Source organism: Tachypleus tridentatus, chromosome 12 (assembly GCF_004210375.1).
Source record: "Tachypleus tridentatus isolate NWPU-2018 chromosome 12, ASM421037v1, whole genome shotgun sequence".
Classification (NCBI taxonomy): Eukaryota; Metazoa; Arthropoda; class Merostomata; order Xiphosura; family Limulidae; genus Tachypleus; species Tachypleus tridentatus.
In genome coordinates, this window is record NC_134836.1 from 85,998,836 (window position 1) to 86,018,123 (window position 19,288).

Consider the following 19,288-nt stretch of genomic DNA (forward strand, 5'->3'; position numbering starts at 1 on the left):
GTAAGACTAGAGAGAAGGCAGCTAGTCATTACCACCCACCGCCAACTCTTGGGCTACTCTTTTACCAACGAATAGTGGGATTGACCATCACATTATAACGCCTCCACGGCTGAAAGGGCGAACATGTTTGGCGCGACTGGGATGCGAACCCGCGACCCTCAGATTACGAGTCGCACGCCTTAACACGCTTGGCCATATTCTGAAACAAAATCAGTCAGCCTGTTGTAATACTTCGGTGTAAACCTTTTGTGTGTGTGTTCAATGGGTTATCTGCGCTTTACCCACCACAACTATTGTACTAACTTTATTGTTCAAGCTTTCCTTTTTTCTTTAGCTGAATGGTTAAAACTAATAAAGGAAAATTTGAAAACGCTAAGAAGACACGTCATTGTTTCAAAACATTTAAATTATCTATAATTTAAAAGCGAACTATTTGATAAACAAATGTAATAAACAAACAACTCCGGTAACACTCATGAGTTCATCTTGAATGTTAAAGTTTAATAAATATTGTATTTTAATTTCACCAAAATAATCCCAGTTATGAACTTGATTAACATGTTATATCTTTAGTTGCCTTTTTTATTACCTGTTGAAATTATGCCACGTTCGGTTTATTTACGGATGAAAAAATCAAGTTATTTCTGCCTTCGTCTACTACACATTTGGTAATATTGAAATTTAATTTTACATTTACTGTCCTTAAATTTTGAAAGTTAAGAAGTAGGTACAAACCTCCTGTATCCAACTTTATGTAATGCTCAAATATATGTATATATAAACATAGACTGATATGAAATTTTGTGTAACAGTGTTTTGCGCTTATAAAGTACCTTTTCTTTTTATCCTTTAATACCATTCTGCCTGATGTCTATACCAAGTCAAATATATCCTTGTTTATTAGGTAAAGAAGTAAAAACACTTCTCAAACCATCTACGTCGTTAACTTGTCGAAACTGTTTATGCGGTCATGTGGCCTTATACTTCAGGGAGTCTGGGAGGTCACGTGAGTCATGGTTTCACAAACTGTTACCAGAAGGCAATATCAGTAGGAGTAATTCGTGATGACGAGAAACCAACTTGAAGAAAAAATATATGTCAGGACGGCTGGTGTGAGAATTAATACTTTTACTAATAAAACAGAGAACAACGTTTCGACCTTCTTAGGTCATCTTTAGATTAACAAAGATACAATATCAGTAGGAGTTGTTTTACTAGGAGCATTTTGATAGGGGGAGTGTCAGCGACAAGCTTCTGAAAGACCCAAACCATCATTAAAGATTATTACTTTAAGTGGTTGGTCAATTATTTTGTTCAGTAGCAACGAGACACATTAATTCCAGTGGAAAATCAGTCATTTTGTGCATTACCAAGAATGTTGGAAATAGATTATTACTTACAGTAGAGTGTCAATAGTTTTGTTCAGAAGAAACGAGTCTGGAGACAGATGTCTATCTAGAGCGGTAAGTAAACTATTTGTGAAGAAGCAACGAGGTTGGAGATAGATTATTACTTGAAATGGAAATTCAACTACTTTGTTCAAAAGTAACAGTGGTGGAGATAGATAACTTACTGCAGCAATAGGTCAGTTATTTTGGTTAAGAAGTAACGAGTCTAAAGAAAGATCATTACCTGCAGTGTTTGGTCAACTAGTTTGTTTGTTTTTTCAGAAGGAACAAGCCTAGAGATAAATCCCTACCTGCAGCGCTAAGTCAACTATTTTGTTCAGAAGTAATGGAACTGGAAAAAGATAAATAACAAGTATGGAGGTAGATCATCACTTCAAGTGGAAATACAACTATTATGTTTAGAAAGAACAGTTTTGAGAATGATCAGTAGTTTCAATGGAAAATAAATATTTTATTCAGAAGAAATAAGTCTGGAGAGAAATCACTACCTCTTACAGTAAATCAACTGATTTTCTAAGATAGAATAATTTTAAAGACAGGTTACTATTTGCAATGGCAAATACATAATTTCTTTAGCAGAAACAAATCCAAAGAAAGCTCAGTACTGGAAATGGTAAGCCAACTATTTATATCATTGAAACAAGACTGGAGACAGATCACTACCTTCAGTGGAAAATCAAGTATATGGTTGAGTGTGTGTGTGTGTGTATTTTTCGTATAGCAAAGCTATCTGCTGAGCCCACCGAGGGGAATCGAACCCCTGGTTTTAGTGTTGTAAATTCGTAGACTTATCGCTGTACTCGTGGGGTGTGCATATGGTTGAGAACGAGAAGTCTTGAAATAAATCACTACCTGCAATGTCAAATGAACAATTTTCTAGAGACAAAACACTACTTGCATTAGTAAGTGAACTATTTTGTTGTGTAAAAAAAGTCATTAGACTGTTTGCTACAAGAAGTGGTAGGTGAAAGTTTTTGTTTTCTATGAATCTTAGAGTGAAAAAGATAATGACCTGTTGTGGTATATGAAATATTTTGTTCAGAATGGAAGAGTCCAGGGAGAAATCACTATTTTCAGAGGTAAGTCAACTATTTTGTTCAGTAGCTACAACTCTGGAGAGATCACTTCCTACTAAAGTAAGTCAGCTGTTTTGCTTAGTTGGAATAATTCTATTGCTATTTCCCATGGTATATGAAATGTTTTATTCAGTGAAATGAATCTAAAGAAAGCTCAGTACTTGCAGTAGTAAGAGAAACAGTTTGTTTAGCAGCAACATATCTGAGATATTTCACTATCTACGGTTGTAAATCAACTGTTCTGTTCAAAAGTAATGAAACTGGAGAAGAATAAATAACTAGTCTGGATATAGATCACTATTTTGAGTGGAAATTTAACTATTTTATTCAGAAGGGAGGAGTCTTGAGAAAGATCATTAGTTACAATGGTTAATCAACTATTTTGTTCAGTATCATCTTTAGTGGGTATAATCATAACCTGCAGCAATAAGTCAACTACTTTGTTCAAAGGGAACACATAATTTTATGTTTTTTGAAATTCCCCCAAAATATTTTTTCAGGTTCTTCATTTTCTTTGTACTTGTATATTATACCTTTCATAATTTAAAGAACTTAACATAAGGATGAAAATTCACGACCAAATAGAACAAATTTTCACTCTTTCATACACGTTATTTTTACCATCTCTAGATGATGTGAGTTTTGAATTTTTGTGCAAAGCTAAATGAGTGCTATCTGCGCTAGCCGTCCCTAATTTAGCAGTGTCAGACGAGATATATGGCAGCTATCCATCTTCACCCACTGCCAACTCTTGGGCTACTCTTTTACCAACGAATAGTGGGATTGTCTGTCACTGTATAACTCCCCCCACTGCTGTAAGGGTGAATATGTTTGGTAGGTCCCTCAGATTACGAGTCGAGTGTCTTAATTACCTGGCTGTGCCAGACCTAGATGGCATGTAATTAATAAAAAGAAAGTTTTTCTTGTCAGAATTTACTTTGTGCACCATAAATATATAGGTTTAACACCACAGAATTTTCCTATTACAAGTATGTGTGTCTTGAAAAGATATAATTTACCTCAGTATTATTTTAGAAAAAAGGTATAAAAAGAAATAGTTTTTCAACAATTAAACTGAAGACCATTGACAAAACACAAATATTTGTTTTACAAAGCTTAATAAATAATTTCATAACAATTTTTTTTGTACATTTATTATCAAAATTTAAAAGTATGAAAAACTCAAAAGCTCTCAAGATAGTTAGCTTTCAAGACCGATGATGGCAGTAAATGCTATCGTTTTTTTGTTAATTAAGTAAATAGAAGAATGTAGTGCTTCTCTGATTTCTTAAATAATTTTTCATATAATAGGTAGAAATAAAATATATATTTTCTTTCAACTGTATGGAATCTAAATAACAGGAACTATGCATATTATTTGCAGTGATCTTTAAATATTATTTAAAATACTTTATAAATAACTTTTTCAGACCTCATTTTAACACCATTATTTTGTATTTATTTTAAATAGACTTAAATACTAACTTAACATGCATATGATAAGTGTAATATTAAGATGTTATAACCCCCTGGTATTATTTGACGTTTATTTCAAACAGACTTAAGCCGGCATGGCCAGGTGGGTTAAGGCCTTTTACTCATAATGTGAGGGCGAAACCCACTATTCGTTGGTAAGAGTAGCGCAAGAGTTGGCAGTGGATGATGATGACTAACTGCCTTCCTCCTAATTGTATACTGCTAAATTAAAGACAGCTAGTACAGATAACCTTCAAGTAGCTTTGCGCAAAATTAAAAAACAAACGATCAAACAGACTTGTATATTCAATATACTTTTTAAAAATACAACTACTTATCCCTGATCCTGACCTATAAATTTTTCATTATAATATGTGAACAAAATTATAATTTTTTTGTAATAATCTGTTAATAAAGCAAGTTTCATTCATAATTAGTTTTAAGTTGCAATGTACAGTAATTTAGTTTGCAATGTCATATGTTTGTGAAGAAGTTAAATTTAAAGCTGTGTTACATTCCAAGGAATTAGTAAACCAACTAATTATCTGTGAAGATAATTGTCTTGATTTAAAATTTGTATTTTATTTAGCATGGATTTGTAACTTGTATTAAAAGCTTATACCTTTTGTGAAATTTCATATTCAACAGTTTGTAGCCCAATTTCTAGCATTATGTCTTCATAAGCCATATTTTTCAAACTTTTCAGCACTAGCTTTAAAAGTTTGTGCCTTCATATTTTTTACTGAAGTGTAATTAGAAGTTAACAATAGTAACAGAATTGTTTCTGCTTATATTTGGTACAAATGATGTACTTGGTACTTACCTAATGAAAGTAAAGTTAAATAAAAGTTTAATCACAGCTCCATCAGTGTACCTAAAAGTAATTGAGTACAAACTTTGAGAACTACTGTAGGTAATAACTCAAATGCATCATTTTGAAATTTACTTGTGCATATATTACCCTCATGACTTCATAATGTACCTGTTCTGTTCTTCCTAACTTTTTTTTGTTCTTTTTAATTTTGGTATGGTGAAATTTATCTATATATTGAATCATTAACAGAAAACTTTCTAGGCACAAAAAAAACTTCAAGAAAGAAATACAACAATTCTGTAGACCTTTTTTTCAGAGATGCAGTTGGACACCAGTTTTTTTACACAAAACATCCTTTCATTTTTGACACTTTAATTTGTTATCCCATTTTTTCATATCACTATGGCTGATTTTATCTAGAATCAAATTAAGCTTATAAACAGAGACTGTATGAGCAATATTAAAAGACATATTTATGTTTTAAAAAATGATAGCTTTCTACAGAGTTAGGACAATTGCAATAATTATTTTTATTATTAAGTTCTTTATTATTTGATTTAAACTGTAGTGACAGATATTTTTATATACATGTTAAACATTTCTTTTTCACCATAAGTGAAATTGAAAGAAAAAATTGTTACATGCAGGCCTAATTCATTCTTTAATTGGCCATATCCTCTATTATAATGAGCAGTTTTGCTAGTTACACAAAATATATATTTTATTGGTTGATTCAAAAGGTTCTTAAAGCCATGTATACAGTATAGAATTTGCTACCATACAATATTCATATGTAGCTTTATTTTAAATATTAACAGTTTTCTCCTTTCATTTTTCTTCTACATTTTTCATTTGTATATTGATAACAACATCTAAGTCAAATGCAAAACAAATGAAGTTTGGTATGAATAAAACAGATAAAGCAGTGTTTCTAAACTGAAAATGTTAAAGATAAATTTATGGTTATCTTGTCATTGTATTTTTTATCTAAATAATAAGGGTTAATTTCTTTGATAATTTTATCAGTTTTATTACTTTTTAACATTAAGGAGTAACTTCTTTTACATTTTATTTTGATATTCTGTGTTTATTCTCTTGTTAATTTTACTTTTGGACACTTCATGACCATAAACTCCAGGATAATTCAGATGATCAAACAAAGTTAACAACACAAATTAAGTGGATGATGAATAAGAGAGAAAGAGATAATTTTTTGGATTAAACATTACATTCAGGTGTTAAATTTTATCATTTATAAATATAATATAGTAAATATAACAATTATTTTTTATTATGTATTAAGAGGTTAATTCTTCATAACTTTACTGTAATATCCTAAATTTCTTACCGTAACTTTTGGACACAGTATGGCAGCATATTCTACCTAAAATTTAATAACAAATAAAAAAATGTAATAAATACAAAGTAAATGAAGTTCAAAATGAATACAGTAGGAAAAAAACATTTATGAAAATCATAAAAAATTAAATTGTCTTATGCTTGTCCAAATTTGTTTCACTTCTTTGCTTTTACACTTTGAATTATAATTAGGATAAGAGAATGGTAGAATACCTTGAATATCATGTTAAGTTTTTCATTTTATGAATATCTTTTGATAGTTTACTTATTTATTAATTTCAACTAAAAAAGCACATAGTAAAAGATAATCAATTGTAATAATAACTTTGTAAATCAAAATATTACTTTTTAAATTCACTTTCATAAAAGAAGATTGATATGATTAATTATGAAAGTCACATAAAAACTTAAGCTTGATAACTGGCAATGAAAAAACATTTAATGTCATTATTACAGCATTGGTTGTGGCCAGAAATGATGATCTTACTTTGACTCTGCTAAAGAAATTACAACATTTAAACATTAAAGAAATTAAAATATTTTTTTAAAGTAAATCACAGATTCCAATCTCAAACTCTTCAAAAATGGCAGTCTCTATTATTGTCAATGGCAGCTTATTCCATTAGTTAAATTACCATTAAAAATAAATGTTTTATCAGGGCCTAGTCTGTCTTTTCTAAACCTTAAACTTGTTACCTGTTGTAGAATTACGTTTAGAATATATCACAATGGAATAAAGGACTTTGATTAATCACCCAGATAATCGTATAAACTTTAATAAAATCACTTCATACTCTTCTCACAATAAAACATATTTTAACCTATTTCTATAGAATCATCTGCGTAACCTTTCTCTGGACTGTTTTCAACAGGTCATTATAATTTTAAATAAGGCCACCAATCTGTACAAAGCATTCCAAGTGTGACTTCAAATCAACACACACACACACACACACACACACACAACAACTTCAGGTACTTATCCATTTATGTAACAAGATCCTTTTGTTCAGTCATAGTTTCATATCAGTGTTGTTCACTTAAATAACAATCAAAGGTCCAAGTTCTGGTCAGAGTTTTATCCTGTCTCCTGATTTTCAGTCTAAAAGTTATTCACAATTAAGCTGTTTGATTATTTTCCCACTTAAGTTAAATCTTATTTTGCTTCAAATTATGGTTAAAAATGTTTATTATTCCACATGAGCAATTATTATACATTTTTCTTAATTCCCTGGAGCACTTTACTAAAAGTAAAAGTACCATCTACTATCCTTGATAATTGGATTCATTTTACCTTTAATAAAAAAGAGAAGACAGTGTTAGATGTCTGCCAACATTCATGTTAAGTCATTTAGATCCATTGTGGTCTCTTCTCCAGTTCCTCTGGTGTCGTATAAAAGTCAAGAAAACATGTCACTTGTTTATTTGTGCACAAGAAGGTAGAACAAATTTCATCATAGTTAGATATTTGTAAACACACAAACCGTTTTACAAATGGAACCAAAATATTGAAGTTAATTTAATGTCAACCAAATATGTCAGAAAGCAGCTGTTGTTAGATGGTGTACCAATCAGCAAAATCTACCTGTCATGGCTTCTCATACTGTTAGTACATAAGTATAATAATCAATGACAAACATTATAATATCTATTACAACACTTTAATTAGAGAATTTCTGTTCTATAAATTCATTCCTGTTGTAGTTTATCACTTTTAAGTAACTAGTTTGTTTCAATGTAATAGTAGTTCTGATTAGTTACACAATCAACATTCTTTTCTTTCTTGCAGCTGACTCTTGGCAACGTGGAAATTGTTTTGCAACACGTTTTGTTTTACTTGATATAAATCTGATTATCTTTTATCTTCTACATTTAACAAACAATCTGTTATCACATATGAACATGTTTTTATGGTCTCATAAGCCTATCTCATCCATTATGCTCTGCTCTCCAGTTCCTCAGGTATTCTGTAAAATCATGACAACAACCTGTCAGTTGTCTGTTTCCTTACAAAAAGGTATAGCAAATTTTATCACAGTGAGTTGTTTTTAAACACAAACGTCTTTCTACATGTGGAAACAAAATATTGAGGTTAATTTAATTCCAACAAATGTGTCAGAAAGCAACTGTTGTTAGCTGGTGTGTGAATCAGCAAAATATACCAGTTAGTGACTTCTTTTGTACTGTCAGTGCACAAGTATGGTAATAAATGACAAATGTTATAATATATATTACAACACCTTAATTAGAGAATTTTTGTTTCCTAATATTCTTTTCATGTGGTTTTGCTCTCTTAAGTGTGGTGAATTTATCATCACATATCTACTTAATATTGATGTTTAAGTTAAATTTATATTTAGAAATGCACATAATTTGTACTGTTAAATCAGTATTGCAAAATTCCTGCATATCCACCAACACCGTAGAAATTTTTTGAACTTAAAATAAACAGTATATGTGTGTGAATGTAAACATTGGTGTATCATCTGTGTTGATGCATAAGCTAAACTTGAGAATCCCCTCACAGCTATAATTATATACAAGGAATACAATGTGCCATAAGACAGTATATATTGTGGGTTTGTTATAGTTGGTATGTTGAAAACCCTGAAAGCTATAACCAATTGTTATAATGCTTATTAACTTCAGATAACTGACTAGGAACATTTACAGATTTGGAAAATTACAAACCATTTGACTTCAGTGGATTCGTGTTGGACAATTGTATTTTTACAAAATCATTACATAACTTCTGAGGTGGATAATTTGATGTGAGGTTGATGAAGAAAAAGAACAGAATTAAGTGAATTGTTTCTATGTCAACTCAAAATTAATTCACTTGTCATGAATCCTCAGTGAGATATCAGGGAAGTTCCAGTCTAGATAGAAGACTCAATATTGTTTGTGGCAAAATAACTGACTTTTTTTTTCTTTCTCAAAACAATAATGTTTAAAATTGGGAAGGTGTGTGTTGTATAAACAATGTTTAATCAAGCATAGGAATAAAAGTTTCTGGTTTCTCAAACAAACATTACTATGGAATGTTTTAATCAAGTTTGTGGCTCCAATGGAAAGTAATTGAATTTTTACTTTTACCTGTTTATGAATATTTAATAATGACTTTCCTCTTTTGAAAGCAGAACACCAATGGAAAGTAATTGAATTTTTACTTTTACCTGTTTATGAATATTTAATAATGACTTTCCTCTTTTGAAAGCAGAACACCAGACTGATGAAAGGAAAATATCAGTTTGAAAAACATGTATTATTTCACATGATTTGTGCAAGTTATACTAGCTCTGTATTTCACATGATGAAATTTGTTTTACTGCATCATACTTTGATGAGTCTTTTTATAGGCATAGCAAATTTATTACTTTCTCAGCAATAATTTGCATAAACTATATATTTGACTACTGTATTGAAATATCAAAATGCAAAAAATATGTTTGATAGTTTTTGTGATATAATTGTTCTGTTATAACATTGGCACAGAATTTATGACAAAGAAACATTTATAAAAATTTAAACTACATGGAACATAAAGGTGCATTGTGGAGAGAGCAAATTCTTTATAATAGTTTTTGGGGCTCCTTGGTGTGGATTCCTGTACATGGTGAGGGGACCTCCCAGGAAAGGTTCTGTTCTGTCTGTTTAATTTCTCTGGGATCTAAACATCCATCCACGTGTTTGCCATGCATGGCGACCCCTGAAGGGGAGGAGAGGATCCTGGTGGTTGAGGGGTCCAACCCTAACACACCACTTTGGCCTCGAATTCCTGTAGACGGGCGGCCTTTGGGTGGCCCCCTGGGGTCAATCGGCTGGTCCACTTGGGCTAGAGTCAACCAAGTACCAGTGTTGGAAGTTCTCAACGGGTGTTGTGGACATTGTGCCTGATGCTGTTGTTTGGGTATAATGCTCACGAAACCCTGGTGTTGCTGCATTGTCCTTGCATGGCATTGTAGTGGGTCCCCTCCTAGGGCTCCGTGGTGGGTGGGGTCAGTGGGTACCGAAATTTTTCTTTTTTCCTATGGATCCTCCTTCAAAAAATTTAAATAAAATAGTGAAAAAACAGTCAATGGGTAAGCGACCACATCTTGAAGACTCTGAACAGCAATCTTCAACATCTGTAACACACGTACCTCATTTTCTTATATTACGTTCTCTTTCGGAAAAACATTTAGGGCAAATGCCTCCCTTTTTTATTCAGAAGGGACTAGAGGGACTTGCTGGCTCTCCAAAGTCAGTAAAGAAGCTTCGATCTGGAGATATATTGGTTGAAACATCCACATCCCAACACAGTGAACTCCTCTTGAATTCAAAGGCAATTGGGGATGTGCATATTGAGGTTACCCCTCATGCTACCTTGAATTCATCATGTGGAGTTATTGTTGAGAGGGATTTGAAGAACGTTCCCGAGTCAGAGATTCTCGCTGGTCTCGCCACTCAAGGAGTTTCTGCAGTGAGGTGCATCTCCACTGCCAACAAATACCCTCGTTTTGACATTTACTTCATTACGTGCACCTGCCACCATCAAGGTAGGTTATCTCATTTGCAGGGTATGGCCATACATTCCAAACCCTCTCCAATGTTTCCAGTGTCAGAGATTTGGCCACTCAAAGACATCATGTCGTGGTTCCCTGACATGTGCTCATTGTGGTGGCAAGGACCACAATGCCTATGAATGTGACATGGACCCACATTGCATCAACTGCAATGGTTCTCACCTGTCCTACTTTCATTCTTGCCCAAAATGGTTGGAGGAAAAAGAAGTGCAGCGTTTCAAAACGATACATAACATTAGTTATCCTGAGGCTCGGAAATTGCTGCCCACCACTCCATCTTGGATATATGCTGCTGCACTTCATTCCACAACTACAGTGGGAGTGCAGACAGATCTCTCTGTGCCTCCAAGAGAATCATTTTCAAAACAAATGAAAAGCCTTTTGACCTCCATGGGTAGAAAGGTTGATGAATCGACTTCCACACCCATCTCTGTTCCTCCCATACATTTAACAAACCTTAAGATCCACATCCTACAGTTTCAAATACAGGCATTTCTTCTGATACATCTTCTTCTCCCAACCCAAGTGGCAAAACAATCATTCGCTCGCGTCCTCAGTCACTGGAATCCCCTTCCAATAACAAAGACCTGCCCACTCGACCCAGGGCAGGATCCATGGAGGTTGATAGACCTCCTCTGACTAAGGACAGTAAGGATAAAAGATGTGGTCATAAAAAGAAGGGTTCTCCAGCCACTTCACCTACCCGTCATTAAAAATGGCCATCTTGATACAATGGAACTGTCAAGGTTTACATTCTAATCTGGATGATATCAAAACACTGATTGCTTCCTACCATCCTGTTTGTCTTTCTTTACAAGAAACATTTCTCAAACCTGCTGATACAGCCACCATTCGGCAATTTTCTCTGTACAGAAATGACAGGCTGTGTGATGGACGAGTACATGAAGGGGTGGCACTATTGATTGATCAGCATGTGCCCACCCTGTCTTTGTCACTCAACACACCTTTGGAGGCCGAAGCCATTCGTGTTTCCTTGGGTCATACCATCACTGTTTGTTCTCTCTACCTGACTCCTGGAGAGACATATGATCAATCAGACCTTGATGCTCTCATTGAACAGTTGCCGTCTCCATTTTTAATCCTGGGCGACTTTAATGGACATCATCCCCTCTGGGGAAGTGCTGTTATTGGTGGGAGGGGTGACTCTGTAGAGCGTATGCTCTCTGATCACAATCTTTCTCTTTTCAATACTGGTTCTTCCACTTATTTTCATGCACCTAGTCATTTCTTTACCGCTATTGATCTCTCAGTTTGCTCCCCTTCATTATTCTCCCATTTTTCATGGAGGGTTGACAATAATCCACTAGGCAGTGATCATTTTCCTATCCTTTTGAGAGAGACTGGTCGTGATCGATGCCACCATACCCACATGCCCCGGTGGAAGCTGAATCAGGCAGACTAGTTCACTTTCACTGCTCTCGCAGAACTTGATCCTGCCATCGTAAATCAGCCATCAATAGACGACTGTGTAGCAGCGGAACTGACTGTATTACACATGCAGCTGCTCAGTGTATTCCTAAAACCTCAACACGTTTTCCACAATATCCTCGTCTGTGGTGGAATTCTGCTTGCCACTTAGTATGGAAGACTCAAAAAGGGGCCTAGGATACTTTTCGTAGATATCCCACACTTTTGAACCTCGTCGCTTTCCAACGGGTCCATGCACATGCTAGGTGGGTAAGACGTCAAAGCCAGAAGGAATCTTGGATTAAGTTCACAACTAGCATATCTTCTACCACTAGTTCCAAGGCCATATGGGACAGGATTCAAAAGGTTAATGGGCACTACAATTCTGTCCCCCTCTCGATCTTACTCTCTGATGGTCAGGAGGTGGCTGATGTCTGGAGCATTGCTGATACTCCAGGTGAAAGCTTTTGTCGGGTATCTAGCACTTCTGCTTGTTCATCCACCTTCTTGGCCATCAAGACTCGGGCAGAGCGTTCACCTCTTTCCTTTTGAACTGACTGTTTCTTTTGCTATAATTGTCCCTTTACATTGGTGAAACTGAAAATGGCCCTTCATCGGTCTGCCAGTACATCTGTTGGACCTGATGATGTACACTATGATGTGCTGCACTATCTCTCTCCTGCTTCTCTTGATGTCCTTCTGATTGTCTTTAACCGGATCTGGCAGGAGAATGTTTTTTCCTGATGCCTGGTGCCAGGCTATTATTTTACTTTTCTCTCAGCTAGGGAAAGATCCCAAGATTCCTTCAAACTACCGTCCAATTGCTTTTACGAGCTGTCTCTGTAAGACATTAGAAAGGATGGTTAATGCTCGTCTTGTTTGGTTCCTTGAATCAAACAACCTCGTTTCGCTCACCCAGTGTAGGTTTCGATGACAGCATTCCACCACGGACCACCTAATTCGTCTTGAAACATCAATCAGAGAAGCCTTTCTCAAACGCCAACATCTTGTATCAATATTCTTTGACATTGAGAAGGCTTATGACACAACATGGAGGTATGGCGTTTTGCGAGACCTCCATACATATGGGTTATGTGGCCATTTACCCATGTTTATTAAAAAATTTTTATGGACAGGAGATTCCAATTTGTGTGGGTTCGACACTTTCCCGTTCTTTTGTACAGGAACTTGGAGTTCCTCAGGGCTGTGTTTTGAGTGTCACACTTTTCAGTATAAAGATAAATGCCATCACTGAACAACTCCCTCTCACTATTGTGAATGGGCTGTATGTTGACGACTTTTATATCTCATGTCAGTCGTCGAACATGAGATATATTGAGCGGCAACTACAAACTGCCCTCAATCGTGGACTATGGCAAACGGCTTTAATTTCTCTCTCTCTAAAACCGTATGCATGCACTTTTGCTGCCAACGGGGTATTCACCCTGATCCTGAACTTCATATTGCTGAAGTTTTGTTGCCAGTGGTCCCTGAGACCAAGTTCTTGGGGCTTATCTTTGACCATAAGCTGACCTTTATACCACACTTAAAGCTGCTTCGGGTCAAATGCACAAGTGCACTGAACATCCTCCGTGTTCTCAGTTGTCAGCATTTATAAAGTCTTTTATTCTTTCCACCAATCTACAGTTCCATTTTAAATAACAGTGACACTAAATAATTACACTTTATTATACTACAAACTGTTAAGTTACTGTCATACATTAGATAGATCAGTAGGTTCAGTGTTTAGTAACTCTAATGGTATAAGGGTGTAAGAGAACACATGTATTGAATTTAATAGTTATAATGACATCGGTTTCTGGAACAGCTGGTTGTAAAAGACAGAAGTTATTTTCTGTTAATATTGTTATTCAGTATCTTCACTTAACTGTCTTTGTATTTCTTGTAAATAACAACAAACAAAAAAAACATGACCTGAATTACCAAAAAGATATATCAAAATTTAGTGAGACTATTAACTGTAAAGACTAGGTGATGTTCTGTTCTACTAAAGAGAATACTTTATTAGTTTTTTGGAATTCTTTATCTGAAATAAGTTTGGGAAGTATGCTTAAATTTGTATGTAGTACATATCCAAAATATATATTCATGACAGGTTAGTAAAGTTTGGTCTTATTAAAGAAAGTAAATATTATATATTTATTTTATGTATGTGTTTTTGTAAGCTTTCTATCTATCAAACTGCAAACAAGAATGGAAATTTTATGAAGATAAATTACAATTTTGAATCTTTTTCTTTTGATAATGTCTAATATGAACTGTTTGTTTCTTTCTGTAATGTGAGCAGATTTGATGCTACCTATTTGACTTCAAAAGGTATGAAACCAAACCTGATACAGATCCCTTACAAGGTTTAATAGAGGCTGAGGAAACAGTAGAAGAACAATGTGAGGAAAAAAGATGTATGTAGAACTGTAGAAAGATGTTTAGGATGATGAAATGTGTGAAGGTAGGTTGTGTTGATGTGTGCTTCTGGTGTTTCACATGTAATAACTTAATTTTTATTTATTCTAATTGAATTTTTATTATCAGTAACTTTATATTGACAATACTGTAGTCTTCCAATGGTAAGTTTCTTGAAATCTATAACGTAATGTTCTCTACAGTAGTTATTTTATAAATTGTAAAGGGATGTTTTAATTAGCACTTGAAAGAAACATGCATTGCAAATAAAATAAAGCACCTTCAAACAAATATTTATCTTATCATGAAATGGAAAGAAGAGGTCTCACCCTGTGTTCAGAACATCAGATAATTAGAAAAAACATTACACTAGTAAACAAAATCATCATTTATTAATGTTCAGATTTTTTAAACATAAAGAACAAAAACATTTAAGTTATGTAGCTAACAATGGTTTTCAAGTAATATTAACACCTTTTGTGTTTAATGAAAGGAGAGTTGAAAAAGAATCTATATATATATCATTGTAAAAGAAATAATGGTGTGTGTAATTACTTATTGACAAGTTAGTAATCTTATGTTAGCTTCTCTTCAACTATGTTGAGTCTAACATGTTTCTGACAATTCAACAGGAACTGATATAGAAATACATTACATTTAATCCTGTTAACAGGTGGTTAATGTCTATTGATGTGTTAAACAGTTTTTACCAAGTTTAAATATTTTTTCATGTTGCACAATCTTAAGAAGATAAACAGCCACTCTCAAGTTAAGCATCAGTTTTTTTAGTAAATATGAGACATACTAAGCAGCTAGTACAAAATGTAAACATCAGTTCTTGTTTAACAAACTTTACACATACAATTGGTACCACTTCTGAGCAACAGTTCCTGTTGAACAAAAATGACACATGCTAATCAGCTGTTATCAAACTTGAATAGCAGTTATTGTTGAACAAACTTTATGTATATTAAACAGCTGTTTCTATAAAACAATTTTGGGACTTGTTAATGAACAGTGTGTAATCACCTGTTAAATTTGTATTGGCTTAGCTGACTTTAAATTAATTATTACAGATATCATTCTCAGATCCTTTTACACAGTCAAGATACATGTACTCAGAGAATATAATATGGCTATAATTGCTTGGTATAAAAAAATTATGTTTTCTTAAAGTTTTAACATTGTGAATATGGATTAATAAAATAAGTATAAGATTGAGTCATCATGAGTACTTTACCATAATTGTCTCACATCTAATGTAAGATATACATACTTTGTCAAGTGACAAAATTAAAACCATGTAACTTGTATAATAAAGTTACAAGAAAGAGGCTACATCAACACTGTGATATAATAAATTATGTTTTTATATTTAGTTACGGTTTTGTTAGCATTCATTTATTATTCCTTCTATTTTCTAGCTTTTCTCTGAATGTTTAATTGCATTAAAATAATAGCTCACCTTCTAAATGATCATGTTTGTTTGAGTACACATGCATGTAATGTGAAACTGGCATCAGTTTTCCCTGGTGGGGATGTACAGATATCATAAATGTTGTACATTATGAAAATTACAGTCACATGGTTTGTAATCTTGTGATCTAACAAGTGAATGAAAATCTTACATTGAGCTTTCACAAGTTAGTTCACAAGATATTGATGAAGAATATTATTACTGATTATTACTAAATGTTGTTAGTGATTTTGTCATTATGTTTGTTATTGCTTTTTACTCCTGATTCATTTATTCATTGAAATATTTATTATTCTGAATTTATATATTGTATTGTTCATTAACATTAATTTCAAGTCCTAGCCTCTCACACATTCATTTACTGTGTGGTAAGTTATCAGCTTTGTATTTTAGTAATTTAGAAGGCACCCTTTGGATTTCTGTGATTGTCAAAGTTTTTTTTTTTTGTTCTATTCTGGTTGTAGTGGCAAATTACTCTAGACAATTGCAACATCTTTTTATACTGATGTCTTTTTCCAAAACAATATTACTTCCTCTCACCCAAAGCTATCTCAGTCCTGGTTTGCCCTTTAAGCATTGCTATAAAAATGTTTGCTATCAGTGCACCAGTATTTTCTCACCATTTCAGAACATGTGCTGGTCATGTGACCACCCTCCATCAATCATATTGTGTCATGTATTACTAGCATTGCTGACTACTTCTGCCACTCTAGCACTATGCTAACTTTCTCAGTTGGCATTCTATTGTATAGACATGTTTTTAAATCATTCTTCATGTAACAAACTTTGGACCATGACTGATCACAAATTAATATCACTTTTAACTTGTGTTTAATTTCTGTTGTTTCTTCTTGTTTGTTTTAGATAAACTTCTGTTTTCTAATTTGTTAATATGAATTTGAGATTTAACCCTTTTACTCTGAGTATCCTTTACTGTGCATGAAACAAAGTTTTAGTGTCTTATGTTGAAAATTTATCAATGTGCTTTTTTGACTACATTAAATGAATTAACAGAGTGTAAAGTTTCAACTAATAATCCATATTCTAATTCTTTAAGTTTTAAAGTATTAATTCTGCAGGGCAATATTTAAAAAATACTGCATTTCCCGAGTGTGACACTTTTTCTAGGCATCTTTTCTCATCTGTTTTATCCATCACTTATTCATAAAATACAAATTAAAGTTACTCACTATAAAATCTTGACTGCTCAGACAAAAGATAATTTTTCATAATTTTCAATAGGATAGAGTTGTGGTTAGTGAGCTTTCAAGTACATGCAGATATGGAACTATTAGGTTTGGTATTTTATTACATGTAAAATTGAAAACGAATTGCATCCTAATTCCAAATTTTGGTAAAGATAATTTTGATGGAATGAAACATGATCTAGTTCTGTCGATTTGGTTAAAGAGCTGGCAGGTGATCTTGAACAGATGTGGTAAGAACTTAAGGTAAATAATTGATATGTATACATGACATGTATATTCTATACATAAAATACAGGACAGTTCCAGTATGGTTTAGTAAAGTTTAAGCAATCATATTTGGGATAAACAAAATAAACACAATAAATTTAAACTTAATGGACAAACCAGAGCACTTAATGTATGAGAAAGATATTGATGTAAAATATATCATTTGAAGTTCTGAAACTGTAAGACTAGAATTGGGAAACATGAAAATTGATAAATCCCTGGACCAGACAACTTTTATCCTAGAGTCTTAAAGAAACTTAAATATTATATTTATGAACCACTAGCTAATACTTTTTTATAGGTCATTGAGTAGTGGAAGGGTATTAGAAAACTGGAAGTTGGATGTTGGTCTAATATTTAAAGAAGGTGATAAACATTTCCCAGGCAATCATAGGCCAGTTATTCTTGATGAAGAGAAACCCACTTAAAGTAAAAATGTATTTCAGGACAGCTGGTATGATTAACTTGAAAATGATCTAAGAATGTTGTAACATTCTTCTCTGCTTTATTAGTAAAAGTGTTAATATCCATACCAGCCATCCTGAGATATATAGGTCAGTTAATCTTAGATCAGTAGTTGGAAAATGTTTGGAATGTGTAATTAAAGATGCATTATAAATTCACTTAAAGCAGATTAACATAATATGAAAGAGCTAGCATGCTTTCAGCAAGGGAAAGTCTTTGTACACAAATATTGTGACATTCTTTGTGGATGTTACTGAAAGAGTTAATTAAGGAAATACCATGGATTTGGTTTACCTTGATTTTCAGGAAGCATCTGATGATAAGATGCCTTACAAAACACTCGCTACAAAAACTAAATATGTGGTTGTGGGAGGAATGTTGTTAAATTGGATAGAAAACAGTAATAAATGGAATTAGATCTGGCTGGGTCATACTAACAAGTAGTGTGTCTCAGGGCTCTTTACTGAGTTATCAGCTATTTGAGACTTGTATTAATGATATTTATTCTGGAATGAGTAATGAAATTTTGAAGTTTGAAAATGACATTAAGGTTGTTGGGAGTTGCTAACTGCATCAGAGATGCTGCAGACTTACTAGGAGATTTAGATCATTTAATGTATTGGGCCAATACATGGCAGATGTTTACATGTCCAAAATGTGATGTGTGTGGGTTTGCTCAATTCAAATTATTCTTGAAATTTAAATACGAATATATTAAATACTGCACGTAAAAAAAAAATATCATGATGTTGTGATAGAAAAAATCACTTAAGTCATCTAAGCAGTGTATTGTAGCTAGCAATATGGTTAATAGTATTTGGAGTAGTATATATAGAAATACTGAATACAAGACAAGAGGTATTATTGTTTCACTGTATAGATCATTTTCAAGGTCAAATTTAGAGTACTTTATACAGTTTTGGTTTCTCTTCCTCAAGAAAGATATTGAATTGTAAGAGAAGATTCTGAGAAGAGACACTAACATGATACCTGGGATGGCTGGATTGTCCTATGAGGACAGACTAAAAATATCTGAACTTGAATTCTCTAGAGAGGAAAACTTTTTCATTCAAACTTTTACTTGTCTAGCAGTTTCGTTTTTGAAATTAGCTGTCTTCAAGGGTGGTTGAGGAAGAAAATTCAACTGAGTTTAAGAAAAGATTGAATGAATACATGAGTAGTAAGGGGTAACCATATTTGGGAGTTGGAAGGAACATCCTTGATGAAATAATAAGCTCCTTTTGTCCGTTTAAAATTTTATAAAATGTATAGCTTAGCAGCTGACACCCAATGGAGAATAGGATTTTTATAGTATTGGTG

The 19,288-nt window shown here is 33.3% G+C and overlaps 1 protein-coding gene across 2 annotated transcripts in view; it reads left to right on the plus strand.

Annotated features, from left to right (window-relative positions):
• Positions 1 to 964: 964 nt before the first annotated feature.
• LOC143235460 (anoctamin-4-like) overlaps positions 965 to 19,288 on the plus strand; it is a 37,925-nt gene continuing 19,601 nt past the window's right edge. The window contains exons 1-3 of one of the 2 annotated variants that reach the window (XM_076473654.1): positions 965 to 1,463; positions 1,671 to 2,311; positions 14,436 to 14,597. In XM_076473654.1, coding sequence (XP_076329769.1) covers positions 14,588 to 14,597 — 10 coding nt within the window. In that variant the 5' untranslated portion in view covers positions 965 to 1,463; positions 1,671 to 2,311; positions 14,436 to 14,587. Of the gene's footprint in view, positions 2,312 to 14,435; positions 14,598 to 19,288 lie in introns of both variants that reach the window. The other variant, XM_076473655.1, reaches the window with a different exon arrangement.